We start from the raw sequence: 22484 nt of genomic DNA on the forward strand, positions 1-22484 counted from the left end.
AGGGGAGGGGAGGGGAGGGGAGGGGAGGGGAAGGGAGGGGAGGAAAGAAAGAAAGAAAGAGAGAGAAAGAAAAGAAAGAAAGAAGAAAGAAAGAAAGAAAAGAGTAAAGAAAGAAGAGAAGAGGGAAGAAGGGAGGGGGAGGGGGGAAGGAAAGAAGAAAGGAAGGGAAGGGGGAGAACAATGAAAGGGTGACATCAATCATGATGCACTATACTTATAAACTGATAACACCTTTGTACAACTACTTAAAGATAATAAAAATAAATTAAAAAATAAAATAAGCCAGGCACTGGTGGCTTATGACTGTAATTCTAGCTACTTAGGAGGCTGAAATCTGAGGATTATGGTTAAAAGATCCCAGGCAGAACAGTGCCCAGGCCCAGAGTTCAAGCCCCACAACCTACCCCCCCCCCCGCAAAAAAAAGGCTATCTTAAAACTTGAGCTCATAGAGACATTAAGAAATATAACAGGAAGGCCCCAGTATACAAGAAAATATTAGTACAGCATACATATTTGCTAACATCTAGCATTCAGGACATAGGAGTAACCTCCATCTCAATAATAAAAGTCAAACACTCCAATATTTTAAATGACAAAATATTTGAACCTACGCTCCAAAAATGATACACAAATAATTCAATGGTCATGTGGAAAACAGTATTCAAATGCCGTTACTTATCAGAGAAATGCAAATTTATATGACCTGCACCTAGCTGATTGGCTAGGCTTTAGTGGGGTCGAAACCCAAAGAACCAATGTTGAGCAACTAGACAGCTCACATACTGCTGTGCAGGGATGTAAATGGTACAATCCTTCTGGAAGAAAGCTTGGCATGTCATCTAAACTAGCAATTCCATTCCTCGCTATCTATCCAAGAGATACATGTGCACTATACAACTGGCACAGGAGTGTTCATAGCAGTTTTCTTCCTAACAGGAAAAAAAAAATCTACGGATATGAAAAAGAATAAAGGAACTAGAATATTCATATAAGGAACTGCACACACATTTTATTTACTTATTTATGTTTTTATTTTTGGAAGTGTGCATGCTAGGCAAGTACTATATTACTGAACTCATCTCTAGCCAGGAAAAAACTATTAACACGTATAATAGCATGGATAAATCTCCAAACCGTATGTTAAGTGGAAGAAACATTATGTAAAAGATGACATATACTGCCCCAATCTCTCACAAGTTACAAAACTCAAGGCGTTTTGAGGACGTGGCTCAAGTGATAGAACGTTTGCCTAAAAAGCACAGGCTCTGAGTTCAAAATTCTAGTACCACACACAAAAAATTAAGGCCAGGCATGGTGGCTCACACTTATAATTTCAGTAATCGGAGAGATGGAGAGGTAGGGAGAATTATGGTTACATAATGATTTTGAGCAGTATTTGGTACTTGTGACTAATGCCTATAATTCTAGCTACTTAGAGGAGGAGGCAGAGATCTGAAGACTGAAGTTCAAAGCCAGACAAAGCAGAAAGTCCATGAGACTCTTATCCCCAACTAAGCACCAAAAAAGCCAGAAGTGGAGCTGCAGTTTAAGTGGTACAGTGCTAGCCTTGAATGGAAAAGTTTCAGGACAATGCCTAGGCCCTGAGTTCAAGCCCCACAATCAGCACAAAAAGAAAGAAAGGAAAAGATGCCTATCACCAAGAGTCTTAAACATATATGTACAAATCATGAACGGCTTAGTCTTAGGAGAAAAAAAAAATCTTGTTGAACTGTGTGAGTGGCTCAAATACTAAAGCACCTCCCTAGTGTGAGGCCCTGGTTCAACCCCTAGTACCATAAAAACATACTTTGTTGAGGTTTAGCTCTTCTATAAATTTTAACAGCCTAAGATATTAGCATCAAAATCTCCCCCCGCCCCCCGTCGGTTGTGGGGCTTGAACTCTGGGCCTGGATGCTGTCCCTCAGCTCTTCAACTCAAGGCTAGCACTCTATCACTTAAGCCACAGTGCCACTTCTGGTTTTCTGGTGGTTCATTGGAGATCAGAGTCTCAGGGATGTTCCTGCCCAGGCTGGCTTTGAATCTCAGTCCTCAGATCTCAGCCTCTGAGTAGTTAGGATTACAGGCATGAGCGAGCATCAAAAATATGTGAAACTTGTTTCTTTATTCAATAACTATGAAAAAAAATGAGGCTTAAGGAGAGTTGAGCAGAGCAGCTATTAGGATGATACTCTTTAGGTATAATAGTATTATTACTATTTGGGGGGGAGGATACCCAGTAGAATAATGAACAATTTGAATGGAGAGGGTTGGGATGAAGACTCTGCAGATGGAGCAAAGATGTGCTGACTGGCTGAAACACAGGATCATCAAGATGCTATCAATCCATTCAATTTTCAATCCAGTCCATTCAAATTTTCAATTTGAAATTTTCTGTAAGTAAAAATCTAATAGGAGACACTGAGGATATAGCTCAGTGGCAGAGTGCTTACTTGCAAGGCCTTGGATTCAATTCTCAGTATTAAATTTTTTTTTTTAAGGTACAAAAAGGTACAAGGGCTGGGAATTTGGCTCAGGGGTAGAGTGCTCGCCTCACATGCATGAAGCCCTGGGTTTGATTCCTCAGTACCACACACACAAAAAAAGCCAGAGATGGCACTATGGCTCAAGTGGTAGAGCGCTAGCCTTGAGGACTGGCAGAAAAAAGTCCCTTTGCAAGATAATAACCCAAGTTATACTGCCACCTGTCTTCTAGGAGGTCTTTTTCTAAAGAACCATTAATGATCATCAAGTCAAAATCATATACTGTCACAAAAGCCTAAATGTAGATAATGCTAAAGGAGGTTCATATAGAGAAAAAACAGAACTTGTCTGAATTTCACGAATAAAAGCATTGCCAAGGCTTTTCTGAAAATATAACAGATGACAGTAGTACATAAAACAACACGCAAATCCCTTAAACACCTTTACAATGTAATACACACAAAAGACTCTGTGTGTGAACTCATTTAAGAACTAGAGTGCTACCAACACTGATTAGCTATGCATCTTTTCTGACGGTGGTCTTCTACTTCCACCCCACCCAGGAAAGCCTTCATTCTCCAAATCAGATTGGCTTTATTTTATTCTTACTTACAGTTTTACCACAGATTGTTTTGTTTTGTTTGAGACAGGGTCTCACTTATGTAGCTAAGGCTGGCCTTGAACTCTCTGCCTGCCTCCTCCTCCTAGTATGGGAATCCTAAGTGTGAGCTACCATGCTCCCCGTACACAATAAACAATATATTGGCTACCATAGACTTAATATTCTGAAACTGTTTTGGTTTTTAAAATCTATTCAATGCAAGATGCTTTCAAGTACAAAGCATTCGTTTTTAGTTAAATCAAGTTATATTTCAGCTCTTGACTCTCTCCAAGGATGTGAGCATAGAAAAGTCATTTCCCTGTCAAGCCTGTTTCCTCTTCTACAAAGATGGAATAATACCTGCTTTAAAAAAAAACAAAACTGTGCAAAGGGTCTAGGAACAAAAAAAACTGTGTAAGGATTAAAACAAAACTAACAAAAATATAGTGCTCATAAGTGGTGACCACTGTTGATTAATGTTAGGTATGATTCAGGGAAGATTGAACAAATGAAATCTTTTACTTAATATAAAAATAATACCTTAGCCAGGCACTCGTGGTGCATGTCTATAATTCTAGCCTCTTGGTCTGGGAAGGTGGCTGAGTGGTAGAGTTCTTGCCTAGCATGCATGAAGCACTGGCTTCGATTCCTCAGTACCACATACACAAAAAAAGCTGAAAGTGGTGCTGTGGCTCAAGTGGTAGAGTGCTAGCCTTGAGCAAAAGAAGCTCAGGAACAGTGCCCAGACCCTGAGTTCAAGCCCCAGGACTGGCAAATAATAAAATAAAATAATTAATAATAATAATAATTAATAAATCCTAGCTTCTCAGAAGGCTGAGATCTGAGAATTGAGATTTAAAGCTAGCTTGAGCAAGGAAAGTCTGTGAGACTCTTATCTAAGTCTCCACTTAGAGGTCAAAGATTCTGGTACTCTGCCTTCCTGAAACCACGAGAGGCTTCATGGTCCTCTCAAACTTTCCCACTTATGTTCACCTCTATACAGACAAAGCAGAGGGAACAGAGAAATAAAGAATGCTGACTCTGATCCTGTGACTTGGGCTCAGGCCCCAGCTCTGGCTCACTAACAGCCTGGCATTATCAATGGTAAAATGAAGATAACAATACTTATACTCTAGATAATTATAGCATCTTTTGTCATTCTAAGATAATTCTAGTGGGTATCACTGATCTAATATTAACTCCTTGAACTTTTTTCTTTCTTAAACTGCTCTAGAAGCCTGAATTAAAAAGTGTGACTAGATTCTGAGGTGAGAATTTCTCTAAAATGGTTTTCAGCTCCTAATATTCCTCTTACACATAATGCTTTGGGTATTAACTCAGGTGTTAAAATGAGCTATTTTATTTTTCAAGGAAGAAGTAAGCACATATGACAGAGGAAAACTGCTAGAAAGAAACCCTGAGTAAAGCCAGGCTTGTTGGCTCACACCTATAGTTCCCAAGATTTCATCTTAACCAATAAACAGTTGGGCTCAGTAATGCATGCCTATCATCCAGCTACATAGGAGGAGTAGGGTCTTACATCAGCACAGTTAGTAAGACCTTTTACCAAAAGGCTTAGGGGCATGGCTCAAGTGGTTCAGTACCTACAAGGAGAAGGCCCTGAGTTCAAACTCTAGGAGAGACAGACAAGAGAGAGGGAAGAGGACAGAGAAGGGGTGAGGAGAGAGAGAGCAAGCCTGAGAGTGTGAGACAGTGAGAGCCTAACTCTTCAACATCAAGGCACAGGAGCAGAGTAGCTGAAGTGAAAGTGGTCAGTGATAAAAGGATCAAGGTAGGAAGAGCAAAGACACAGACTGCAGCGAGACCACCATTTCATATGGCACATCAAACGGTACCTTTATTAATGCACCAGAGCGGAGCGGACACGAGGAAATGTCCCACCAAATGATTCAAAGTTGTTAGAAGACATCTAAGACCATGCGGATGAGAGGAGAGCGGCTTCCATATTATTCATCCAAGAAGAGAGTTCAAGGCTGGAGGGAAAGCCTAAGAGTTCACTCACTAGTTAGAAGACAGGACGTATTTCTATACCAGGTAACATTGGCACTCAATCAACATAATGGCCTTTCTAGAAATCATGTAATAGTTCGGGGGAGAGGAGGGAAAGACAGGGGAAGGGGGGAGCAGGCAGAGGGAGAGTCCCTTAGAAGAAATCTCTATGGTTAACAATACCTAGTGCCCAGCTGAGCACCAGTGACTCAAGTCTATAATCCTAGCTACTCAGGAGGCTGAGATCTGAGGATTGAGGTTTAAAGCCAACACTGGCAGAAAAATCCAAGACACTCATATCTTTAATTAACCAGCAAAAAAAAAAAAATGCTAGACTGGAGATCTGGCTCAAGTTGTAGAGTATCAGTTATGAGTGAAAAATGGAAATGAGAGCCTGAAGCCCTAAGTTCAAGCTCCAGTATCAGCACACACACAAAAGAGACCCAGTACCATGCTATGATCAAAACAGCCTTCTCTTAAATGTCTTTGCATTTCACTTTGTAAGTTGTTTCTATCACTTTGGTTTCCTCTGTCAAAAACAAGTTTCCATAATGAAAACAAAGAATTAAGTACAATTAGTAAAATATGTTGGGAGCTTATATGCAGGGGCTGGGAAGGTGGCTCAGTGGTAGAGCACTTGCCTTGCATGCATGAGGCCCTGGGTTCGATTCCTCAGAACCACATAAAGAAAAAAGCCGGAAGTGGCACTGTGGCTCAAGTGGTAGAGCGCTAGCCTTAAGCTGAAGAGCTGAGGGACAGCACCCAGGCCCAGAGTTCAAGCCCCACAACTAAAATATAAAAATAAAGTAAAATTATATGTATTTCTGTGAATATAAAGAATTTCTAATAGTACGAAATGTTAGATAAATGCTTATAACTTGGGGGAGGAGCCAAATATAAAACAGGAAGTGGGTGGATGGACAGTCCCATGCACAGACACACACACTGAGTATCTTTTTGCCAAATGCTTGATACCAGAAGTGTTTCAGATCTTTAAATATTTCAGATTTTGGACTGTTTGCATATGATAATTTTTAAAAAGGACCCAAGTCTAAATATGAAATTACTTTGTGTTTCATATACACATAGTCTGAGTAGTTTCATGTAACACATTAATATGCCTGAGGTTAGACTGTGACCCATCTTATGAGGTCAGATGTGGAATTTTCCACTTGTGGCATCATCTAGATGCTCAAAAAATTTCAGATTTTGGAGCTTGTCAGATTTTAGAGTTTAAAGTTGGGACATCAAATCTGTATGTATAGCAGAACCCAATATTTGGAGAAGGGACTCCAGAGTTTATCTACCACCATCTCCTAAAATAAGCACACTAGAATTTGTATGGTGGTTTCACTGGTTGATTTCATTTGTTACGTTTATATCCAGGAAAGAAATGCATGTTTTAAATTCCCAGTTGCTCTGGAGGTAGGTCACATTCCTTTAAACGTACCACTTTGAGCATCTAGCAACTACTGACTTCTGGAACAGGCCTCCATCTCTTCCCCATCTTCCTCCTCCTCTTCCCCCCAACTTTATAGTTTCCTCCACTTACCACAATAGTGATGAATTCCTTCTTTCTACTTGCTGCCCACCCTCCCCCTTTAACTGCGTGGATTCTAATGCTCTTTTTCCTGTATCAGTGCCACTTCTGTTCACACTGATTAGATCTTTCTGCAGGATCAGCACTGCTTCTGCTTCAAGAAATAAAGCTTTGACAGTGTTCACATAAGAAGAGGACTGCTGCCCCAAGCTGCATAAATCTGGAAATGTGCGGAGAACTGATGGGTGAATAGAAATATCCTGGAAAGCACCTTTGAGGCAAAAAGCAAATAATTTATAAAGAACTTAGCCAGGCGCTCGTGGCTCACGTCTGTCATCCTAGCTATTCAGGAGGCTGAGATCTGAGGATCACGGTTCAAAGCCAGCCTAGGCAGGAAAGTCCGTGAGACTCTGATCTCCAATAAAACCCCTAGAAAACCAGAAGTGGCGCTGTGGCTCAAGCCGTAGAGCGCTCGCTTTGAGCTGAAGAGTGAGATACCCCCTCGCCCCTCCACCCCCGCGCCGGGTTCCCCTCCTCACTCCTATCATTGAGTATGCTTCCCAAACAGCAAGATATGAAAAAACTTAAGCTGAATCACTATACAAAGGAATAAGTCAATAACCTTAAGACAGAACAATTTTTGGGTTTTTTGGGGTTTTTTTTTGTTGGTTGTGGGCCTGAACTCTGGGCCTGGGCACTGTCCCTCAGCTCTTCAGCTCAAGGCGAGCGCTCTACCACTTGAGCCACAGTGCCACTTCCAGCTTTTTCTGCTTATGTGGTGCTGAAGAATCGAACCCAGGGCCTCATGCATGCAAGGCGAGCGCTCTACCACTGAGCCACCTTCCCAGCCCAAGACAGAACAATTTTTATAGACAAAAAGATAAACATATATAGAAGAACCAAACAAGCAATAATTTAGAAGTAACTTAACTCAACCACAATTAAGAATAAGCCCAAATCCATGAGATTTCAGGAGAGTATGTCAGTCAGCCTTCTGCATCAGGGAAAGATACCTGAGAGAAACAACTTTATTTTGACTTTAGATTCAGAGGTTACAATCCATGGCTAGCCACCTCCATTATTTCTGGGTCTGGGGTGAAGAGAACATCAGGGAAGGCGAGTGTGTGTGGTGAGCATAATTGCTCACTGATGGGCAGCCAGAAAACAGAGAGAAAAAGGAGGAGCCGGGGAACAGAACCCCTTCAAAGAAATGCCCCTTCTCAGGCCCAGACCTCCTCCACCTCCCAATAATGCCTTCAAATTAGGAATTCATCAGTGGATGAACCCACTGATTAGGACAGACCCCCCCCACCCCCGCCTTGATCCAACGAGTATCACAACTGGATCTACCAACTGAGGAGCAAGCCTTCAACATATAAGCCTTTTGAAAGGCACTTTGTATCTATAGTGTAACAGCTCAAAGTAGTCAAACTCAGCAGTCATACCCACTTACCCTTTCTCCTTCTTCCTTCCTGGATCACAGATGTGAGGTCTAAAGAAGCAGCGCATATCAATCAAAGTTTCGTCCTACAGCCACAATGAACTGCTTGCTATTTCCTGTACACCCTTCCCATTTTTCTATTTCTGCCTACTGTTCTGTTCTATGAATGCCCTTCTTTCTCAATGTCTAATCACATTTTCCTGCAAAACAGCATGGGATTTTATTTGTATATCCCTCAGTCGCTGTGACCTTGTATCACAGTTATTCATGTGCGCGTCTTATCTACCCAACTGAAGCATGATCTCAATGAGATCAAAGCCTGTGCTTGTATATCTCCCCCCAGGTCAGTCTGTCGCCAAAATCCATGTTATTTTTATTAAACCTATTCTATTTCACAATTGTTAACGCTTCAGCAGCTAGGTGCCAATAGCAATATGCTTAATCTAATCATCCAGGGTACCACAAAAGCCACATTAATACAAGCAAGAAGACAGAATAGTTGTACAAATTACTTTCAGATAGGCAAATAGAGGTATATAAAACAGAAAAGGCCCAACTGCTTCTAATGTGAGAAATGAGTCTTGTCTGGAGATGCTGGGGCCTTACCAGATCTTTGTAGAATCACCCAAATTGAGCCTACTCTAGGCTCATTTCTTTATTACCTTCCAGGCATATTGCTAAAAAGATTCTCTACTTCAGACTCACCTACCCACTCGTCATTATTTTCCTGGAAAGGTAAGTGCAGCAAGTGATACCATGTCTAAGACACAACCTTCCTTCAAGGCCCAAAGTGTACACAGTTAATGCCCACAATTTCCCTAACTCTGAGGCTCTAGCTCTAACTCATTCCTCTCACTTTGACTCTTATTCTCTGCCTTTCATCTTCCCCTTGCTACCCAGCTGACAGTTTATCCTTTATGTATCAGCACCAAAGATATACAGACCTCAGAAAAACTAGACAGGAAAAAGTAGTCAGTAATAATAGCAGCTGCCATTTACTGAACATCTAGGTACGCTGCAGCACTCTAGGCCTTACAGAAATGTCTCAGAATTGCAACCATCCGGATATTATCAGAATAATTTTATAAATGAGGAATCGGATCTTGGAAGTGATAACTATTACTTAACTGGCAAATGTTACAGCTGAAATTTCAGACCATGTGTTCCAAAGCCCATATTTCTTCCATTCTATCATATTGCCAGGAATGAAATGTTCACTGTTCTTCTGGCTTTCACCCTGGTGCCCAATAATCTCCTGTCAGTGCAGTAGCCAGTGTGATCCTCTGCTTAAATATTCTTTGCTCAAATACCTCTAATGGCTGTGTCCTTGCTCAGAGGAAGAGCCAACATCCTATACCCAATTATCTCTCTGGTCTCCCGGTTGCTCTCATTCTCCATCCACTCCAGCTACCCTTTGCCTGTCCTCACTCCTACATCTTTGAATTTGCGTTCTCTGAGGCCTGTTTTTTTTTTTTCTTCCCCACATTGAAATTCTCTCACTTCCTTTAGGTCCCTGCTCAAATACCAGCTTCTTACTGTGAATTTCCTGACCACCTATTTTAAACTGCTACTTCAATTCTCTTTCTGTTTTATTTTTTCCTCCAATATACTTATTACAACTTAACACGGTGTTTATTTATTTTTTCATTATCTGCCCACCACTATTAGAATGTGAGCCCATGCAACAAGAGGGACTTGATATACATTCTCTTTACTGTTTCTGATACATAGGAGCTATCAGTCAATATGTATTGAGTGGGAAAGTGGGAAGCTTTATGGTCTTCCTAAATGTCTGAATAAAAATGCAGTTCCCAGGAAAAAAAAGGGGTTTGGAGTGTGGGGTTTTTTTTACATTAATATTCTTATTTTTATTATTATCTTTAAGTAGTGATAAAAAGGAGCTACCATTTAACAAAGCAGTCTATAACTACATCTCATGTTCACCCATCTATCCCTCCCAGTCCACCCCTTTCCTCGCTGTTCTTAAATTTGTGGGATAGACATTTAACTCTTAACTACATTCTCCCCACTTCTCTTCATTGTCTGTTCTTCTCGCCTTGCCCCACCCCCCTTCAAGTACCTATTTCCTGACATTTATTTTGCTCAACTTCAATAAAGTTTAAAGGCATCTTGCTTTTGGTTCCAGTCTAAACCAACTTTCCAAATCTTAGCCCCTCTAACAATGTCTTAAAAGAATATTCCTTCTGGTTTTTTTTTTCCAGAGTTCTGATTAGCCATATCATTGAGCAAACTGAGCAGACAAGCCAACTTAACCACAGTGTAGTATTATAATCAAATAAAACCTACAGCAAAGTTAATCAGACACATATTTAATGATATGCATAATTGTTATTGTGCTGCACGGTAACTAGGCATAAATGGGAGACACTTCATGTAAATGACTCTAATTACTATTTCTTTTACACAGTCAAACCAAGCATGTCTAGGATCAGCTTCAGGGGAAAAGAGGAAGGAAGGGAAAGCTGGATACTTAACTCTGAAAGGGAAAACCTCTCCTATTCTACCCTTAGGAAGTGGATTCATAGTCTTCAGACTAGGTTATGTGGCTTCAAGAATAACTTTTCAGGGGCTGATATGGCTCAGTGATAGAGTGCTTGCCTCACATGTATGAGGGCCCTGGGTTTGATTCCATATCACCACTTAAAACAGAAAAAGCTGGAAGTGGCACTGTGGCTCAAGTGGTAGAGTACTAGCCTTGAGCTGAAGAGCTTAGAGACAGCACCCAGGCCCAGAGTTCAAGCCCCACTACCAACAATGACAACAACAACAACAACACAAAAAAAAAAAGAAGAACTTTCCCTTCTTGTAATAAGACTCCTTCAACAAAAGGTTTAGAAATTAGGCTGTGGATCTGGCCTCTGTCTCTAGTCATAAAGCTGAGAAGAATAAGAAATAATCAGTTAACTGTCTTTGACAAGAAAGATGACCATAAGCAAGCTGAGGGGGAAACCAAGTAAAAGAGATTAGGGTTAGCCAGAGGCTGAGTAGCTCACACCTGAAATCTAGCTACCTTGTAAGCTGAAATATAAGTATCAAGGTTTGAAGTCAACCCAAGCATGAAAGTCTGAGATTTTTATTGTCAATTAACCACCAAAAAGCTAGAAGTGAAGCTGTGGATCAAGTGCCATACTTGAGAGCAAAAACTAAGGGACAGTGCCCAGGCCCTAAGTTCAAACCCCAGTACTGGTAACCAAAAAATAAAAAAGATAGGGCTGGGAATATGGCTTAGTGGTAGAGTGCTTGCCTAGCATGCATGAAGCCCTGGATTCGATTTCCTCAGTACAAAATAAACAGAAAAAGTAGGAAGTGGCACTGTAGCTCAAGTGGTAGAGCACTAGCCTTGAGCAGACAGAGGCTCAAAGACAGTGCCTAGGCCTTGCATTCAAGCTCTAGGGCCAGCAAAAAAAAAAAAAAAAAGATTTAATGAGGACCAACTATACACACATACACAACAGGTTTTCTCATAATTCCTCTACTTCCCAAGCCTACCCATACCTTCAAACTCTGTTCCCAACGTAACACGAATGAGTAGTAGATTATGGGATGGCTCCAGTGAGAAGTCATTGCTGCACACTCTCATAGGGCCTAAGATCATTGGAGAGGGTGGTCTACGTTATCATAGGACTTAACATGTGGTCAGAGAGGGTGATCTAGGTTAACAAGTTAATGTTCTTAGAGGAAGCTGTTCATTAGAGGCTATTTCCCGTGCTTACAAGGACCTACAAGGCCCTCTGCACCCCTGTGAGTTTACCTAGCCACAGTTTTAACAGTCCAGCAAAGCCCACCCTCCACAAAACACCCCCAAACTGCCTTCTCTCTCCCTTTGTACCTCTTCTTCAGGGATATTCATTTTGCATTTTTTGTAATTAATTTCTAACTTGAATGTTTATTTCCCTGATGTTTATTTTCTGCAAGTTCCTTCATGGCAAAAATCTTGTCTTAAATTTCTTTAGTAATCCACATTCAGCTTACCACCACCATTAAAAGACAAAACAGTGTTCGGTACATATTTGCATAAATTAAAGGTCTATAAGAATCACTTATAGAAAAAAGAAATCTGGTTCTAGGTGGACAAGATGTCATTGAAAAGAATGTAATATTCTAGCCAGGCACCGGTGGCTCATGCCTGTAATCCTAGCTACTTGGGAGGCTGAGATCTGAGGACTGTGGTTCAAAGCCAGCCCAGGCAGGAAAGTCTGTGAGACTCTTATCCCCAATAAACCACCAGAAAATGGGAAGTGGCGCAGTGGCTCAAGTGGTAGAGCACTTGTCTTGAGCTGAAGAGCTGAGGGACAGCACCCAGGCCCAGAGTTCAAGCCCATGACCAAAAAAAAGAAAAGCATGTAATAGTCTAGATAGTATAAAGCAAATGTCCTAATAAAAAGTGTGACCGGCCGGGTGCTGGTGGCTCACGCCTGTCATCCTAGCTACTCAGGAGGCTGAGATCTGAGGATCGCAGTTCAAAGCTAGCCAGGGCAGGCAAGTCCGTGAGACTCTTATCTCCAATAAACCACCATTGTGGCTCAAGTGGTAGAATGCTAGCCTTGAACTGAAGAGCTCAGGGACAGCGCCCAGACCTACAACCAACAACAACAAAAAAAAAGTGTTATTCAGGATACAGCTGATCTTTCCAGAGGTCTGAGAAATTAGGATCAGAACTATAAGACATATGGTACCAAAAATAATAGGACTTCCCATTATAACAGAAAAGACATTTACATCTATAACATATGAAAGTCCACAGATCCTGAATGCAAATCTATTACAGCAGCATTAGACAAGGTCACTGCTGGCAAGGTCACTGTTGGTCCTGGATACCACAAAATAGGGAGAACCTGAACACATGATGATGGTAGTGTGTCTCTCAGCTTAACAAGTTCCAGAAGAACAATCTGATTCTGATAACATATGTTTAGATCTAGTCTGAGAAAATTCAGAAGCAAACCCAAATCATTTCAACAGCAAGTATTTGTGGCTGTGAGTTTCTGCACTACATTCTAGTAAGAAATAGTTCAGGGCTGGGAAGGTGGTTCAGTGGTAGAGTGCTTGCCTTGCATGCATGAGGCCCTGGGTTCGATTCCTCAGCACCACATAAGCAGCAAAAGCTGGAAGTGGTGCTGTGGCTCAAGTGGTAGAGCACTAGCCTTGAGCTGAAGAGCTGAGGGACAGCACCCAGGCCCAGAGTACAGGCCCCACAATGGGACCCAAAAAAAAAAGAAAAGAAATAGTTCAAAAGCAAGTATCATGTAACTGAAAGATATCTGACAATAACAAATAACAAAGTTTCCTATTTAGGCACAAGCAAGCATAGTTCAGTATGGGAAGTGTCAGTACCAGTTATCCTGTATTACTTCTTACCTATTAATTCTGCCCTCAAAGAGGTCAACTGCTTCTACAGCTCAAAGGGACATTCAGCTTTTAGAACTCATTTATTTCTGGACCTAAGGGCTGAAAATGACTCAGATGACTAATACCAGCTGTGTAAGTATGCTTGGTGAGGTAGTCTCTTCTCACTCTGGTCAAATGCTCAGTCTCAAAATTCTTTTTAGTCACCGGAATTCTCAACAGAAAAAAAAAAAATACAGAATAAGAGCTATGTCAAATTAAAACTGCATCTAAGCTGGGTACCAGTGACTCATACTTAATAATCCTAGCTACTCAGGAAGATGAGCTCTGGAGGATTCTGGTTCAAAGCTAGCTCTAGCAGAAAATCTGAGACATCATCTCAAATTAACCAGCAAAAGGCAGGATTGGAGGCATGACTCAAGTGGTAGAGAACCAGCCATGAGTGAGTAAGCCAAGTAAGAATGCAAGGTCCCAAGCTAAAGCTTTGGTACTGGCACAAAAAACTGCCATCTAGCCAGGCTTGGTGGTTCACATCTGTAATCCTAGCTATTGGGGAGCTGAACATAGGGAAGACTAAGATCCAAGGTTAGTTCAGGTAAAAGCGAGACATGACCAAAAAAAAAGAAGGAAAAAAAAAAAACCCAAACACTAAAGCGAAGCATGTTGGCTCACAACTGTAATCCTAGCTAATTGGGAGGTAAAGATTGGAAAGACAGCAGTTCAAGGTGAACCTGGACAAAGAAGTTCTTGAAAGCCCACATTTCAATCAGTAAAAAGCAGGGTACGGTGGCATATGCTTATCAACCCAAGCTATGCAAGGAGCATAAATAAGAGGATCACAGTTCAACGTTATCCAGGCGTAAACATGAGCCAGACCCTACTGGAAAAAATAACTAAAGCAAAAAGGGCTGGTGGTATGGCTCAAGTGGTAGAGCACCTGCTAGGTAAGCACCAAGATACTACATTCAAATACTAATACTGCCAAAATAAAAACAAACGAACATAAAAGAACCCAGACTTTCAATACTCTCTCAATACACAGAATTGATTACCAGATTTTGGTCCTCAACTTTAAGTCAATTTTTCTAAAAATTGTAATGCTAAACTGCATGCCAGTGGCTCAGGCCACTAATCCTAACTACTCAAGAGGCTGAGAGAGATCTGATGATTGTAGTTTGAAGCTAGCTCAAGCTGAAAAGTCTCTGTAAGTCTCTTATCTCCAATGAACCACCAGAAAACTAGTGGCACTGTGGTTCAAAGTGATAGAGTGCTAGCCTTGAGCAAAAGAGCTCAGGGATAGCGTCCAGGCCCTGAGTTCAAGCCCTGCAACTAAAAAAAAAAAAAGCCCCAGGACAATGCCCGGGTCCTAAATTCAAAACCCCAGGACTGGCACAAGAGAAAAAATGCTTCCCGATGCTGGTGGCTCAGGCCTGTAATCCTAGCTACTCAGGAGGCAGAGATCTGAGGATCACAGTCCAAAGCCCAAAGCCAGCCTGGGCAGCAAAGGCCATGGGACTCTCTCTCTTTTTTTTTTTTGTTGTCATGGGGCTTGAACTCTGGGCCTGAGTGCTGTCCTTCAGCTCTTCAGCTCAAGGCGAGCGCTCTACCACTTGAGCTACAGTGCCACTTCTGGTTTTCTGGTGGTTTATTGGAGATAAAGAGTCTCATGGACTTTCCTGCCTAGGCTGGCTTTAAACTGCAATCCTCTGATCTCAGTCTCCTGAGTAGCTAGGATGACAGGTGTGAGCCACCAGTGCTCATCTGAGCTCTTATCTCCAATTAACCACCAGAAAATGGAAGTGGCAAGTAGCTCAAGTGGTAGAGCACTCACCCCGAGCTGAAGAGCTGAGGGTCAGTGCCCAGGCACAGAGTTCAAGCCCCACCACTGACCAAAACCAAAAACCAAAAAACAAAAAAACCCAAAGAAACAAACAGAGAACACTAAGACATACACTACTTTAGGAAAATGAAGGCACATATACCTTTCTGGCAATTTTAACTTTTTATTTTGGCAGTACTAGGGTTTGAACTCAGGACCTCATGCTGATGAGGCAGGTACTGTACCATCTGAGTTACACATAAACTCTAGCCCTTTTTTTGCTTTAGCTGTTTTTCAGGTAAGGTTTTATGTTTCTACACAAGCACGGCCTCAGACCTTAATCCTCCTTCATGTATCCTTTTTGTAGCTAGGATTACAGGATGCAATACCATGCCTGCCTGCCTGCCTCTGGCAATTTTAACATTAAAAATTTCACAACTACTAATTGCATATGTAAATACATCTAAGTTACAGAAAGTAAGCAACACTAAGAACGCCTTAAGACTTCTAATTATCTAAGAGCTATCTAAGAGCTGGACCATAGTAAGCTAGTTCTAATGACACAAATGTATTTAGAGGTTAAAATCATAGTTCGAAAGGCAGGATCTGCGGGTGGCTCATGCCTGTAATCTTAGCTACTCAGGAGGCTGAGATCTGAGGATCACGGTTCAAAGCCAGCCAGGGCAGGGAAGTCTGTGAGACTCTTACCTCCAATTAACCACCAGAAAACAGGAAGTAGCACTGAGACTCAAGTGGTAGAGTGCTAGCCTTGAACTGAAGAGCTCAGGGACAGCACCCAGGCCCAGAGTTCAAGCGATAGATTAGATAGATAGATAAGATGGATGGATGGATGGATGGATCCAGTGAAAACAGTGAACTGAAGAGGGGGGGAGGGGAGGGAAGGAGGGAGGGAGGAGAATAGATAGGTAGGATCCAGGTGGAAGTCAAGGATGTGATTAGTTTTCTTTTTCTTTTTTTCTTTTTTTTCTTTTTTTTTTTGGGTCCGGTCATGGGGCCTGAACTCTGGGCCTGGGCGCTGTCCCTCAGCTCTTCAGCTCAAGGCTAGCACTCTACCACTTGAGCCACAGCACCACTTCTGGCTTTTTTCTTATGTGGTGCTGAGGAATCGAACCCAGGGCCTTGAGCATGCAAGGCAAGTGCTCTACCACTGAGCCACCTTCCCAGCCCCCTAGTAAGTTTTTCTTGGTCGGTATCTTACACTGGTTCTAACCTCTACAGAGATAAACCAATAGCTCAGCAGACATGTAGGACATGAATACAAACTAGGGATATTTTTCAGCTGCTGTCTCTGGGTAAAATTTCTACTAAAATAAAACCACAAGAAACCCAGATTAGGGACTAACACCTGTAATCCTAGCTACTCAGGAGGGTGAGATCTGGAGGACTGTAGTTTAAAGTCAAGTCCAGGCAGAAAAGTCTGAGAGATTCTATCTATCTCCAGCACACCAGCAAAAAGATAGGCTGGAGGCCCGGCTTAAGTGACAAGGCACCGGCTGAGCAAACAAACTGAGCAAGTGTGAAGCCTTGAGTTCAAACCTCAATATTGGTTTAAAAAACAACAACAACAAAACAATAACAACTTACTTTTAATGAAAAATTGGGCAAGTCTAGGACACAGCCTCAATATTTGAATAAGCAAGTTGAAATTTGAGCCACACTGGATTGTACTGGCTTTGATGGTCAGATAGCAGTGAGTAAGTTAAGTGTTAAGAGGAAACAGCCAGATTTTGGTGGCTCACACCTTTAATCCTAGCTGCTGAGGAGACAGGGATCTGAGTACTGCCATTCAGAACCAGCCAGGAAGACAAATTCTCAAGGCTCTTGTTTCCAATTAACTAGCAAAAAGGTGGAACTGAACATGTGGCCAAGTGGCAGAGCATCAGCCCTGAGCAGAAAAGAGAGACAGCTCAACGTTCAAGCCTCAATACCTACACACACATATACATACACACTTTCTCCTGAGACATACATAACCAAAATGGTACATCTACTAGAAGTAATAAAGAACACAAAAAACAGCCCTGTGTGCTGTTGCTCATGCTCAGGAAGTTGAGATCTGAGGATCAGAGTTCATAGCCAGCCCTGTGAGACTCTTATCTCCAATTAACCACCAAAAAGCTGAAAGTGGATCTGGTGTTAAGTGTTAAGACTGCTAGCCTTGAGCAAACCAGCTCAAGGCCATGACAGCACCCAGGCCATGAGTTCAAGCCCCAGCAGTGGCACAAAAAAACAACAAATACACAAACACAAACAATACTGGATAGAAAACAATACGCCAGGCATGATGATGCCTGCTTGTAATTCCAACAACTTAGAAGGCTAAGACTGAAAGGATCTCATTTAGGACAAAAGTTTGCAAAACTTCATCTCAACAACAAAGTTGGATGTTGCAATGGGTACCTATAATCCCAGTATAGGTAAAAAGATTATGGTCCAAGGCCAGCCTTGAGCAAAAAAAAACAAAAACTATCTAAAGCAAAAAAGCAAGAAGTAGAGTGCCTGGTTACAAAGTATAAGGCTCTGTATTCAAATCCTAGGGAAAAGAAAAAAAGCAAAACAAAATAAAATAACTTTTAATTTTGAAGAGAGCAGTCGGTTTCCCCTGCATCATACTGTACAGGATTACAAACTGCTACACAAAGAAAGTAAGAGTCTGCTTACCTGGTGAATTATTATCTTTGTCTTCATCCAACAGACCATTGCAGTACATGGCATGCTGCTCGATCTTTGAACGTGGGAAGCTGCGGTCACACAGTGGGCAGGACACTTGGTTATTAGATGTGAAGGCAGAAGCAGGTGTCTTCTTCTTAGCATTGTCCCTGTTATCAACCTGAACAACATGGGAAGTGGTTATTTTAGCTTAGAGAGTATCTTTACCCCCCCAGAACTGCAGGAGGCTCCACCTCATTTTTCAATTATTTCTAAAGAGACAATACCAATGAGTCAAACTCAGAACCAGGGAAAAGAAGCTACTTATAGGTAATATTTGTTCAAGACTTTCAAACTCCAGTAGACCGTTGGTATCTGTGGGCCTCTGTCCCAAGGAGAACACTACAGAAGACAAACGGTGCATGCTCAGTGCTCAGAGTTCAGTGCTGCACTGTGGATTCATTTTCCCATAACACTGCTCAGCTGCTGTTGAAGACACTGGCATCCTTCAACAAATCTAACGTTTTCACTTTATCACCTAAATTACACACAATAACCTTTGCCTTGCTTTTTGAGACCATGTCCTTAATTTCACAAAATTAAGGGAAGAAATACTTAGTACAGGACTGGATGAGAGCATCTCCATATCCACTGAGCTATATAATGCACGCACTAACACTCAGAATTAATGTGTTTTTGTTTCTCAAATTTGAATATATATATATATATATATATGCATGCATGCATGTACTACATGACTGGTGGTACTGGAATTTGAACTTACAGCTTTGTGCTTGGCTAAGCAGATGCTCTACCACCTGAGCCACCTTCTATCTAGACTTTTTTTTTTTTGTCGTTGGTCATGGGGCTTGTACTCTGGGCCTGGGCGCTGTCCCTCAGCTCTTCAGCTTAAGGCTGGCGCTCTACCACTTGAGCCATGCGCCACTTCCAGTTTTCCTGCTTATGTGGTACTGAGGAATAGAACCCAGGGCCCCATGCATGCAAGGCAAGCACTCTACCACTGAGCCACCTTCCCAGCCCCCGCTCTACCACTTGAGCCACAGTGCCACTTCTGGTTTTCTGATGGTTTATTGGAGATAAGAGTCTCACAGACTTTCCTGCCCTGGCTGGCTTTGAACCGTGATCCTCAGATCTCAGCCTCCTGAGTAGCTAGGATTACAGGCGTGAGCCACCGGTGCCCGGCCAGATCTTTCTTATTTATTTTGGGGACAGGGTCTTGATTTTATGCCTTTTGCTGCTTCGCAAGTAGTTGGGATGAGAGGTATATGCCACCGTACCTAGCTACTGGTTGAGATGGAAATCTCATGAACTTTTTGACTACAGCAGTTTCAAGCCTCAATCCTCCTGAGTGGTTTGGATCACAAGTGGGAACCACTGGCACTTGGCCTTATTGATTGATTGATTTTTTTTTTACTGCACTTGACCAAAACTGCATGTGACAATCTACAAATAAGGTGAGCTTTCAATGTATACTAAACACTACACATTACTCACTTATCCAAAGCCTGACAAGGGTACTGACATATCCTTTTCCACATGAGAAAAGTCTGATCGAAATAGGAAGGCAATTTGCACCAAGTCACAAGTAAGTGGCAGGTTGATATTCAAACCAAGGACTATCTGGTTCCAAAACCTGAGAGCACTGACATCTCCACACTGCAGTGAGTGAGTGTGTTTGTACTAATTTCACACTTTGTGTAGCAGCAGTATCATTTTTTTAGGGGGAGTGGGATGGGGAGGGGGACTTGACATCAGGGCCTAGGCACTGTTCCTGAACTTCTTTTACTCAAGGCTACCATTCTACCACTTGAGTCCCACCTCCACTTCTGGCTTTTTGTTGGTTAATTAGAGGTCAGAGTCTCATGGGCTTTCCTACCCAGGCTGGCTTCGCACCCCAATCCTCATCTTGGATTCCTGAATAGCAAGGATGATAAGTGTGCACCACCAGTGCCAAGCAGCAGCATCTTAAAAGGCACTTTCATGATTCTAAGCAAAATAAACCCCAAGATAGAGACAAAAGAGGTTTTGTCTTTTTTGCTGTTGTTTTAAAAGTACTTATAATGTACTAAGTGATTTTTTTTTGTTTCTTCTGTACGTTCTTCCCCCATGTTATAACCCATTTTCACTGTATTTGATTCCAGTGCCCTGAATCTTGTATATACATTTTTCTAATTTGGGGAGGGAAGGAGAAATAACAAAATGCTAAAGTAAGGTATAGAGAGTTGACCCATTGAAACAATGAGATGTACAAGATACTATGTTGAAAATGAACTTTACAACTTGGGGGGGGAGGGAGAGAGAAGCTGGGGAGGTGGAGAGGGAAGGGATGGTAGGGGAAAAGCAATGGAGGAGGTAACAATGGGAATGTACTCATGACCTTACTCATGTAACTGTAACCCCTCTGTATAGTATTTTTACAATAAAAATATTTTTTAAAAAAGACACTTTCAGTCTCACAATAAAATTCAGATTAGTGAGATTTTAAGTCATAAGAAATTTAAAAACAAAAGAGCTTGTCGTCAGAGTAAGTACAAGTAGGATTTAAGATAAGTTTGTGTTTGGACCAAAGATATAACCTCTTGGGCTTTATTTGTGACTTTTTGGATTGAAAGAGGAAACAAGACCCAAATATTGAAAGATCCAAAGAAAAGTCATTAGTTCAGACAATCAATTCTCCAAAGCCACGTTTAAATCTTTTCTCTGTTGCTCCCCTCAGCGAGGTTTCACAGTCAGCGTTTTTCCTGTGTCTCTCGCAGAGGAATTTTATGTCACTTGTCGGGGTCGGTCAGAGCCAAGAGCTCTACAGCGCTGAGTTCAGCGGCGTGTGTGAGCACTGCAGCACTACGGCTAGCACGTGCTTTAAAGGGCAGTGCGTCCTACCCAATCACTGTGGAGCTGCTCTGCTTTCACTTAGTGCAAGGAGCACTTGTGCTATCATCACTGCACCTTACTACAGAGGGAAAGAAGCCCTCTCTGGTACAAGGACAAACAAGTGAACTTCTCTGTTAATTAGGAATATTGTTTTGTTTGTTGTTTTGCTAGGTTTAGGTCATCCCTAAAAATCTACTGAGCCAGCAGAGATGGAAAGAGGCCATCTAAATAAATTCTGAGGCCAGGTGCACACCAGTAGCTCACGCCTGTCATCCTAGCTATTCAGAAGGCTGAGGTCTAATGACTGCACTTCAAAGCCAGCCCAGGCAGGAACAGTCTAAATGACTCTTACCTCCAATGAACCACAAATAGCTGGAAGTATACTTAAGCTGTGGCTCCATTGGTAGTGAAATAGCTTTGAGCAGCAAAACTCAGAGACAGTGTGACCAGGCCCTGAGTTCAAGCCCCAGGATTGGCATAAAACAAAACAAACAAACAAATACCAAGTCAATTTCTACAACTGCCAGAAAATATTCCATTTTTAACACAATTGCCTTTTGCTAAAAAGTCACAAGAGGAAGATGAGAAAGGAACTGACAATAGCTGAGCTCTTGTCTTGTACCAAGCTCTGCTAAATGTTTTCCATATATATATCCCTTACAAGAACCTATAGTAGAGGCTGGGAAGGTGGCTCAGTGGTAGAGCGCTTGCCTTGCATGCATGAGGCCCTGGGTTCGATTCCTCAGCACCACATAAGCAGAAAAAGCTGGAAGTGGCGCTGTGGCTCCAGTGGTAGAGTGCTCGCCTTGAGCTGAAGAGCTGAGGGACAGCGCCCAGGCCCAGAGTTCAGGCCCCACGACTGGCAAAAAAAAAAAAAAAAAAACAACAACAAAGAACCTATAGTAGAGGTATCACCAGCTCTAGAAAGTAACCTGCTGATCCAAAAGTTAATAAGCTTCTAATCCAGGCCTGCTTCACATCAAAACTTGGAAGTTTGAGGTGCTACTACTATTCTAAGCTTAGTCACCAAGCTTCTCACAGATCCAGGTTCATCTGTTCATAACCAGAGGATGATATGATTCTGCAGTGTGGTTATACTGCGCTATCTCTGAATTCCTTTACTGTTTTTTTTCAAGTGGTACTAGTGATGAACACAAAGCCTCATGCTGACAGGCAAGTGCTCTACCTCGTGAGCCAGTCCTAGCCCTGTCTTCACTTCTAAGAGCACTTCAGGATATCCACAGATATCTGCAAACAGAACCAGTGAAAAAGAATACTCAGTATGAGGAAGCCAACAAATTATTTGATATGGAGTAGTGCAGACAAGTACATTATAAATTCTAAACAGGACTCAGGTTCTTTGACCCAAACAAAGAACCCAGGCCTTTGTAGTCATAGATAGCTAGGAAATCGACCTTGATGAACTAAACGGCTTGTAGGGATTCTTCTTTGTGTAAGGATGACTGTGATAACAATATCAGTTCCCTTATTCCCATTTGTGTGAGATTAGACATTTTGGGGGTAGTATAGCCGTAGGCCACTCCAATCCCATTTTGACAGGATGTCAAAATGAACAAGTTTTGGTGTGAAGCACCTATGTCCATCTTCCCAACCACCACTGGCATTAGGAGTCTTTTTTTTTTTTTTTTTTGGGTCTGGTCG

At 41.9% G+C, this 22484-nt stretch overlaps 1 protein-coding gene across 3 annotated transcripts in view; it reads right to left on the reverse strand.

Moving 5' to 3' along the window:
• Positions 1 to 22484, reverse strand: part of Uimc1 (ubiquitin interaction motif containing 1) — a 79768-nt gene that overhangs the window by 19440 nt on the left and 37844 nt on the right. For all 3 annotated transcript variants that reach the window (XM_013016122.1, XM_013016119.1, XM_013016121.1), the window contains one exon: positions 17943 to 18111. In XM_013016122.1, coding sequence (XP_012871576.1) covers positions 17943 to 18111 — 169 coding nt within the window. The remainder of the gene's footprint in view (positions 1 to 17942; positions 18112 to 22484) is intronic.

The sequence above is a fragment of the Dipodomys ordii genome, unplaced genomic scaffold (genome assembly GCF_000151885.1).
Source record: "Dipodomys ordii isolate 6190 unplaced genomic scaffold, Dord_2.0 Scaffold29, whole genome shotgun sequence".
Classification (NCBI taxonomy): domain Eukaryota; kingdom Metazoa; phylum Chordata; class Mammalia; order Rodentia; family Heteromyidae; genus Dipodomys; species Dipodomys ordii.